This window comes from Chiloscyllium plagiosum, chromosome 21 (assembly GCF_004010195.1).
Source record: "Chiloscyllium plagiosum isolate BGI_BamShark_2017 chromosome 21, ASM401019v2, whole genome shotgun sequence".
Taxonomy (NCBI): Eukaryota; Metazoa; Chordata; class Chondrichthyes; order Orectolobiformes; family Hemiscylliidae; genus Chiloscyllium; species Chiloscyllium plagiosum.
Window position 1 is genome coordinate 51,932,709 of NC_057730.1, and position 9,976 is coordinate 51,942,684.

The 9,976-nt window shown below is 38.7% G+C and overlaps 2 protein-coding genes across 4 annotated transcripts in view; one reads left to right on the plus strand and one right to left on the minus strand.

Moving 5' to 3' along the window:
- The window catches only part of mfsd1l (major facilitator superfamily domain containing 1-like), a 41,081-nt gene extending 38,482 nt beyond the window's left edge, over positions 1–2,599 (plus strand). For all 3 annotated transcript variants that reach the window (XM_043712061.1, XM_043712064.1, XM_043712063.1), the window contains one exon: positions 2,363–2,599. In XM_043712061.1, coding sequence (XP_043567996.1) covers positions 2,363–2,458 — 96 coding nt within the window. In that variant the 3' untranslated portion in view covers positions 2,459–2,599. The remainder of the gene's footprint in view (positions 1–2,362) is intronic.
- Positions 2,600–5,292: 2,693 nt separating this feature from the next.
- Positions 5,293–9,976, minus strand: part of jpt2 (Jupiter microtubule associated homolog 2) — a 15,095-nt gene continuing 10,411 nt past the window's right edge. The window contains exons 3-5 of the mRNA XM_043712065.1: positions 8,569–8,711; positions 7,112–7,154; positions 5,293–6,970 (exon numbers count right to left, since the gene is read on the minus strand). Coding sequence (XP_043568000.1) covers positions 6,813–6,970; positions 7,112–7,154; positions 8,569–8,711 — 344 coding nt within the window. The 3' untranslated portion in view covers positions 5,293–6,812. The remainder of the gene's footprint in view (positions 6,971–7,111; positions 7,155–8,568; positions 8,712–9,976) is intronic.

Below are 9,976 nucleotides of genomic sequence, written 5' to 3' on the forward strand. Positions count from 1 at the left end.
TGGATGGGTATATGAATAGGAAGGGTTTGGAGGGATATGGGCTGGGTGCTGGCAAATGGGACTAGATTGGGTTGGGATATCTGGTCAGCATGGATGGGTTGGACCAAAGGGTCTGTTTCCATGCTGTACATCTCTATGACTCTATATACCTATCAGTGAGGGAGACAGTTGTCAAGAGAGGGAGTCATGGTTTACTGAAGGTAAAGCTCTTGTCAAGAGGAAGAAGGTGGCTTATGTGAGGATGAGGCGTAAAGGCTCAGTTAGGGAGCTTGCAAGTTACGTTAGCCAGAAAAGATCTAAAGAGAAGGTTAAGAGCCAGGAGGGGACATGAGGTTGTTGGTGGATAGGATCAAGGAAAACCCTAAGGTCTTCTATAGGTATATCAGGAAGAAAAGAATAACTAGAGTAAGATCAGGGCCAATCAAAGATAGTCGTGGGAAGTTGTGGAATCTGAGGACATAGGGGAAGCGCTTAATGAATACTTTTGATCAGTATTCACATTGGAAAAGGGCAATGTTAGTGAGAATACGGATTTATGGGCTGCAAGATTAGACGGGATTGAGGTTGTAAAAGAGGTTTTAGCAGTTTTGGAAGATCTGAAATAGATAAGATGCCTGGGCTGGATGGGATTTACCCTCCAGTTTTCTGGGAAGCCAGGGAGGAGGTTGCAGAGCCTTTGGCTTTGATCTTTGTTATCATTGTTGACAGGAATAGTGCCAGAAGACTGGAGGATAGTAAATGTTCCCTTGTTGAAGAAGGGGAGTTAGGAGAACCCTGGTAATTATAGACCAGTGAGCCTTACTTTGGTTGTGGGTAAGGTTTGGACAAAATTATGAAAAGGATTTATAATAATCTGAAAAGGAATAATTGGATTAGGGATAGTCAACACTTTTGTGAAGGTAGGTAGTGCCTCACTAACCTTGGGTTCTTTGACAAGGTGACAAAACAGGTGGGTGAAGGTAAGGTGGCTGATGTGGTGTATTTGGACTTCAGTAAGGCGTTTGATAAGGTTCCACACAGTAGGTTATTGCACCAAATATGGAGCTTCAACATTGAAGGTGATTTAGCGGTTTGGATCAGAAATCGGCTAGCTGAAAGAAGAGATGGTGGTGGTTGATGAAAAATGTTCATCCTGGAGTTCAGTTACCAGTGGTGTGCTACAATGATCTGTTTTGGGGCTACTGCTGTTTGTCATTTTTATACATGATCTGCGTATAAGGATGGGTTAGTAAATTTGCCAATGATACGAACGTAGGCAGAGTTGTGGATAATGTTGAGGGTTACAGAGGGACATAAGATGCAGAGCTGGGCTGAGAAGTGGCAAATGGAGTTTAATGCGGAAAAGTGAAGTAGTTCACTTTGGAAGAAGTAACAGGAATGTAAAGCACTGGGCTAATGGTAAAATCTTTGGCAGTGGAGAAGAACAGAGATCTGTGCCATGGTGCATAAATCCCTGAAAGTTGCCACCCAAGTTGTTAGGGTTGTTAAGAAGGCATATGGTGTGTTGGCATTTTATTTGGTAGGGAGATGGAGTTTCAGAACTACAGAGTCATACATCAGCTGTACGAGACACTGGTAAGGCTGCACATGGAATATTGCATGCAGTTCTAGTCAGCACATTTACATAAAGGATGTGGAAGCTTTGGAATGGGTTCAGAGGAGATTTACTAGGATGTTGCCTTGTATGGAGGCTGTTTTTGGAGAGAAGGTTGAGAGGTGACTTAATTGAGATATGAGAATAACCAGAGGGTAAGATATGGTGGACAGGGAGAACCTTTTTCCTCTGATGAAAGCTAACACAAGGGGACATAGCTTTAAATTGAGGGGTAATAAATTTAGGACAGATATTAGGGGTGGTTTCTTCACTCCGCGGGGTGTGGAACAGCCTGCCTGCAACAGTAGTAGACTCACTGATGTTAAGGGCATGTAAATGGGCAATGGACATACATATGGATAATAATGGAACGGTTTAGGTTAGATGGGCATCAGATTGTTTTCACAGGTTGGTACAACATTACAGGCCCTTCACCCCTCAATGCATTGTAACACTTTGTTCTATTGTTCTTTGTTAATAAGAAACCAAAATTCCACCTTCCCAGGACTTAGCTTCCTGCAGGTTTCAGGTTAAACAAACAAATTGCTGAAGGGTCAGTGAAATGTTAACTCTTTCTCCTCTGATGCTGCCAGACCTTCGAGGTTTTCCATCAACCACAGCTTTTTTAAAAAAGATGCAATTCTATTACACATATTAAATTTTCTGTCTGCATCTCATTCCTATGAAGCATGCTTATCTCCTTCACTATTAACTGATTTTAAACAGCAACCTTTACCTTTTTTTCCATGACATTTTGTGGTTTCTCAGGGTGGTGCACTGAATAAGACGACTAAGCGTTCAGAAGCAGTACAAGAGGAAACTCCAGAACCGTCAGAAACATCCCCTTTGCTGAGAGAGCAGTGATGAGAAAAGAATTAATGGAGATCACAGGAACAGTAACTTGCCTCTCTTTCATTAGAAATAGGTGAACTAATCTCTTTGTATACAAAGAGATTCACCAGTGATCAATAGTCATTCTTCTAGAGAATTTATTTAACTATAAATGCCTGGATAACTATAAACTCACTTATAGTTATCCATAGACAGATACTTGTATCTGTCTAAAGTATTGGTGCCAGGAGGTGAAGGAGATAAAGTCAGTGTAGAGGCATTGATTTTTCTGCTGCTCTCTACAAAACCAGTATTTGGGCTGCTTCTTCTAGGCTTGCAAAGAAAAGATTTTAATTTTCAACCAGTGTCAAGTGAAGCAGCTTTCCTTTTGTACAGCACATGTAGCTTCAGGATGGCACAAGTGCTTGTAACTAATTAATTACTCAAGTAATTGACTTATTTCATAGGTCACAATGTGTGCCTTTAATCTCTGATCAGATTTAAAACAAAAGGGACCTAAAGTAAGAGTAACTGTTTCTCTTGTGCTTGTTTTCCAATTTACATGGGTGTATATTTCATGAGTTAAACACTGACTGGACTCTCACTTTATATTTTGTAATATTATCATGATTGTACTTTCATCGACATGGTTTTATAAACTTAACTCCACTGATTTGTTCAATCAATCAATCTTCTGAACCCTCAAAAGGAAATTCTTGTCGTCACTGCATACACTTCAAGCCAATAATTAAAGCCATTACCAGTTGATGGCTATAATTATTGGCTTGAAGTTGTGATTTCATGTTCCCTTTCTAAACCTTGGCAAAGGACCAAGTGATTTTTCAAAAATAAAATATAAACGTTTGTGCGAAGATTTGTAGCTCGGGTGCTCGTTGCTGTGGTTCTGTTCGCCAAGCTGGAAGTTTTTGTTGCAAACGTTTCGTCCCCTGGCTAGGCGACATCATCAGTGCTTGGGAGCCTCCTGCGAAGCGCTTCTTTGATGTTTCCTCCGCTGTTTATAGTGGCTTGTCCCTGCCGCTTCCACAACACTACTATCATAGGGCAAGCCAGACAGAGAACAGCCAGGGAATTCCTAGAGGCATGGCATTCATCCACAAACTCCATCAACAAACACATTGACCTGGACACAATATACCGGCCACTACAGCGGACAGCTGAAACTGAACCGGAAGCGGCAGGGACAGACCACTATAAACATCGGAGGAAACATCAAAGAAGCGCTTCGCCGGAGGCTCCCAAGCACTGATGATGTCGCCTAGCCAGGGGACGAAACGTTTGCAACAAAAACTTCCAGCTCGGCGAACAGAACCACAGCATAAAATAAAAGTTTAATTCTTGTTTTATGTAGCCTGAGTGTAAATTTGATGTAATCTTATTACTAGCTAACTCTGGGAATTTGTTCATAACCAAACTACTGGCATATTACGATTGAGATGCCAGTGTTGGACTGGAGTGGACCAAGTTTAAAAATCACAATACCAGGTTGTTATAGTCAAACAGGTTTATTTGGAAGCACTAGCTTTCAGAGTGCTGCTCCTTCAGCAGGTGGTTGTGGAGTATACAATCGTAAGACAATTTATCACAAAAGTTTACTGTGATAAATTTTCTATTGGAAAAAAAAAGACCGATTGCTTGTTAAGTCTCTCATCTTTTAGACTGTCCATGTTGGTTACATATGTGTAAATTGCTCTCCGTGAGAGCACCTCACACCTCAAATGAATTATCAGGGCTGACCTGACACTGTTAAAAGTTCACTTAAGAATGTAACCTAACTTTTGCAATTTACATATGAAAGATCTGAAACCAACATAGACATTCTAAAAGATGAGACTTAAACAATCCAAACTTTTTTTCAATGTCATTTCAGTTGTATCACACTAAACTTTTGCTATAAGTTCTGTCTTATGATCTTGTACTCCACAACCACAAACAGCAGTGCTCTGAAAGCTAGTGCTTCCAAATAAACTGTTGGACTATAAAACTGGTGTTGTGATTTTTAAAAATCATCAGAATATTAATCCTTGTTAAGTCACTCCACTCACCTTCATTCCATTTGGACATAACTGTTTAAAAACATTTGAGATTATTCTTTAATCAAGTGTTAATTGTTACTGATCTGATAGCTCACTTTTCAAGCAGGAAATTAATCTTTCATTTTGAATAGTTAGCTACTGCTCAGTAATGTGTATGGCTAACTTTAGTGCAGGTTAACAGGAAATGCATGATCATGGCACAACAGTTTGACCTACCCACAGTGAGCTGGAGGTTATCCCATTTCATTTGAACACAGTAATTGGTACAGCCTCTTCACTCCCAGCCTCTCTTTCCTGAATGCTGCCTGCAACTGTTGACTAATCCCATTGTTTTATTAGTTTTGTGGAATATTTACTGTAGCAAGTTGATAAGTAGAAATGCACAAATGTGAGCAGGCAGAAAATCAGGCCTTGGGAAAATGAGCAATATTTATTTAGATCAATATAAAGTCCTGCACAAATTCACTCATCCATTCAACATGTACACCTTTTCACCCATTTGCTACTAAGTTTTTTTTTCCTGGAGTTTGTGTACTACATAATTTGCACCTAGTCTGCTGTTTACAGCAATCAGCACTGTTCTCTGGAATACCTTTCCATCTACAGTGGGAGACAATCGACTTATTTCTATGAAAGCAAAAGAAATTTTTTTTTCATTTAGTGTTAAGCTGAAGAGTGATTGTAGACTCAACATCAAGCCTCTCTTCACATGAGCCAAACCTGAGTTTTTTTTCCAGCATTAAGTTTATACCAAGTTTAAAAAAAAAATACAGTGAAAGCACATCTTAATAAAACTGCTCTTCATTTCACTAATTCACAAATAAGAGGTAAATTTTATTTTTGGCCATTGTCATCCAGTTATCTACATCCAAACAATATGGTTGCATAAAGGCACAAGGTATTTTCTCGTTGGCAATAATTACTATGTGTCCTGATTTCCAGTACATCCCTTGAACTAAAATATTTAAAAAAATGTGTCAAGTACCTCAGATGCTTCCTGTAGAAGCTGGAATCCAGAGTAATTAATATGTAGAATGTATATTGAGTAGGGGAAAATAAATTTTCTATAAAACAATTTAAATGTAGCAAAATTGTACTATCAAAACTGCAAATAGAGTGCACTACCTTAGAGGTTCAAATAGAGCAATCTTTTAGTACAATACCAAATCCTTGTAAATGAGTTGTCTTACTGTCCTATGTCAGTCTAGGTATAAATATATCAGCAGAATTAAAAATTACAATCAAGTCTGAGTTTGTCACAAAGGCCTAAAAATTGACAACTCTTCCCAGAAAAACTCTGCAAATTGAAACCTGCTGGTAATGTTTCCTTTGCATTACAGCTAAAATCAAAAGCCAGTTTAAAAAGTAAACTTTTGACCAACCAGAAGGAAACAGTCTAAACATTTTAGCAAAATAAATATTTCTATATTAAATAATCTTGTGTCCATTTATGACAATATTGTATACTAGCTTGTAGCAGGTCAAAACAAAGACACCTGAGGATTTGGAATTGTCCATAATATGCATGTTACAATCTTGTCAAGGGATTGAGAGTACAATTAAAAGATTTACAGGTTTACATTCTTCAATTAAGGCAAATTACACAATGCTGATCAATTTTATCCCATTATATCTAAATGCTTTTAATCTATATAGTCTTTAACAAGAGCTAGTCACAAGTAATTTTCACAGGTGCTCAAAATACAACTGTACATTGAAATGTTATGGATGGCCTAGTCCATTCCACAGGAAGAATACCAATCTTTTAGCAGAAACCATGGCTTCCCAAATTGAACTCTGACATTGTCAACAGCTGCATGGTGTGGCTGACTGGCCATTCTTAGAGACTGAATCTGGACCAGAAACACCCAGTGAAAAAAGATTAGGTTGCAGAGCATTGAAGCAAAGCACCTAAGAGCTTGCACCTCCATTGCACTTAGCCCTGTCTAAGTTCAAGGCAATTTTCAAGCACCTAAGATGCTGTGGAAGAAAACATTTGGAGGCAATAGATTAAACACCTGATTGAGCCAGACGTGATCAATAGCAGAGGACACAGGCAAGTATACAAATGATAGGCATGTCACTTTTGGGTATAGGCTATTTTATTTACAATGCAAGTTTTATTTGATCAATTGTTACAATTATTTAATCTCTAGATCATTTCAGCATTTTGGGCCAGCAAATCCTTGTTGAAATGAACAACTGCATTGAAAATAAAACAGCCTTTTGCAGATAAACCTTCAGTGTGAAAAAGGACAAAAATAATGTTTTTATACAAGTTAACCTCTGCATGGAACAGCAGATTAACTTGAGTCAAACAGTAAAGAACCTTCTCAGAACAAGGAGAGGGTCGATTTGCCACCTGGTGGTTGGGTAACTTTGTTATGGGATCGTGGACGTGGACCTAGATGAGGTTCATGATCATCCACCGCAGGCTCCTTTTGCTTTTCCTCATCTTTTTTCTCCTCACTTTCTTCTCCATGTTCTTCATCTTAGAAGAAAAAGATTTACAATCATTAATATCAATACCTTTCCAAAACTTGCAGTACATTTACATTTAACTAAAGCAGTGATGATTTCATATTTGGATGTGAATTATGCGTATCAATTGTTACAATATACCAAGTCTTACCTTTCAACTCCTCATCTGCATCACTGGAGAATATGTTTGCATCCTGTTTGGGGAAAAATAAAAAGATTAATTTCTACATAGCAAAATAGACCAGATTATGTAACAAATCACCAATCAGAATTCTTTGGATCTAAATTTATGCAGACACTAACTTAATCTAGTCTAAAGAAAGGATTCCATCAGTATAAATCTAGCATCAGCTGGGGAGGGATAGGATATTGGCAAAGGCACTGGAATATTCCAGAACCCCAGCCTCGTGTTCTGGAGGACACTGGTTTGAATCCAACATTATAGACTGGGAAATCTGAATTCAACAAGAACTGGGAACATAAAACAGCCTAACTGGGACCATGTAATCACTGTCCACTAATCATAAAAACCCATCTGGTTCACTAATGTCCTTTAGGGAATGATCTGGTCTGGCTTGCATATGAGTTTATACCCATGGGAATATGGTTGACTTGCTGGCTTAACCAGCAACACACATTCCAAGAATAATTTTTCTAAAAAAAAAGTATCATGGTAACCTGTGTATTTGTCTACAGTGTAGTACCTCAAAACAAAAGACCTGTCAATATTAACATATGGTGGTCTAGCCAGCAACACCCACATTACGTAATGATTATTCCATCAATACTTAACTGTGATTAACATGCCATGACGTTTCAAGACAGTGATCATAAATACAATTCACTTTGCTTGGAAAAAAAAAGGGACAGTCGAAGACTGTTCTATTTGATTGCAACCATCACTTGGCTGTCAAGCCACTAAACAAAATGTTTGCACTCTAGATGTATTATATCCCAGAAGTGACTACACTTAATGCACAAAGGTTTAGTGATCGAGATCCATGGAAGTGATTTTTTTTTTTCAGCTGCCTCATACATATTTAACACAAACTTAAATCAGCTTTATAAACATTAGATTAATCTATACACGAGAGTAGAGCTAACCAAAATTCAATTTAAAATTAATTTTGTTTATTGTCACATGTATCAAGATAGCGAAAAAATGTTGCTTTGTATGATTTGTCTGGTTTGTACACCTTACATAGGGTACTAGAACAGAACAAAATACATAACATTATGCTACAGATTACAACTTTAATACAGGTCTTTCTGCTATAACGCTTCGTCAACACAAATTGGCTATACTGCGACTGACGAATCGCGGATACTGTTCGGACAACACAAACTTTCTAATGAATGGGTATAGCAATTTTCTACGGCTGTTTCCTACAGCATGATTTTCTATAGCACGAGGTAGCAGGGGAATACAATCATTATGTTATACCAGAACGCCCTGTATAGACAAGGTCTGTTAGAGTCTGATAACAGCAGGGAAGAAGCTGTTTTTAAATCTGTTGGTATGTATTTTCAAATTTTTCTGCATAGTTAAACTGAGTTAATATCAGATCTTACAGCAACTCAACTGAACATACATGCTTCCAACTTCACCTTTGGTTTGTTCGGATGGACACGAACTGTAGCAGGAGCAATTGGTTCCCCAAATATGTCACTGTTATTATTAGGAGTTGAAGCAGCACATTGTTGTGAAGAAACAGGCTCTGACTCACTGAAAATCCCACTGGCTTTTCCACCTAAGAGGTTTGTCAGAAATAGATTGCAGTTAGTTTAGTAACACAAGCTTCCTTTAAAAAAAAGATTTTGGACACTACCTGAAATGGCAAATTAAGTCATAAAGCAATTTATCAAATTATGGGAATGGGCCAAACTGCCCCTCTCTGTGCTGGTATTACTCCCAGCATATTCTAGAAAAGGGATTTGGCAGGATAGAGAAATTACCCATTATAATTCAAACTGCTGCAGTACCAAATTAAAACAATGTAGAGGAGGAAATTTAGTTTTAAGAATTAGCAACCAAGTTATACTCCTCTTTCTTGTACAAGCAAGCAGAAGTAGGATGGAGGAAAATATTTCCAATTAACACTTGATTAGATATCTGTTTTAGTTTACTTGCATCTACAGCCCTCTTGCCAATATACAGTAACATTCAGAATAGTCTACAGGTCATGAAAGCTTGCCATAATTAAAGCAGTGTTGGGAATATGCTGCAGGTCAGACAGTGGGTGGGGAGGGAAAGTTAACATTTCAGGACATGCTCATCCTTCGTGGGGTTGAAACTTAAATGTGACTCCACAGAGTTAAAGTATTTTTAAATTCATATTTCCTGCACTTGCAAAATTGTGCTGAAATGTCCTAAATCAACAGTCAGCTTAAAGTCTGATCTCTCAGCAACTTCTTCAGACATTCTCTTGCATCTAAACAGAACAAAATATCTTCATGGATGACCACTTGTGATATTGGCCAATAGGTCCCATAAAATGTATAGGACATCAGTATATAGATATCAGAGATGTTGCATTATAAAATTAGGACTAGAAGCCATAATCTGAGCAAGAATCACCATTTAAAACGGCTAAGAAAGAACTTCTTCTGAGGGTTGTGAATCTGTGGAATTCTTTTATCACAGAGGGCCATCAAGTTTGGATTGCTAAGTGTAGGAGAAAGTGAGGACTGCAGATGCTGGAGATCAGAGCTGAAAATGTGTTGCTGGAAAAGTGCAGCAGGTCAGGCAGCATCCAAGGAACAGGAGAATCGACGTATCGGGCAAAAGCCCTTCTTCACGAATGAGGGAAGGGTGTCCAGCAGGCTAAGATAAAAGGTAGGGAGGAGGGACTTGGGGGAGGGGCGTTGGAAATGCGATAGGTGGAAGGAGGTCAAGGTGAGGGTGATAGGCTGTAGTGGGGTGGGGGAGGAGAGGTCAGGAAGAAGATTGCAGGTTAGGAAGGCGGTGCTGAGTTCGAGGGATTTGACTGAGACAAGGTGGGGGGAGGGGAAATGA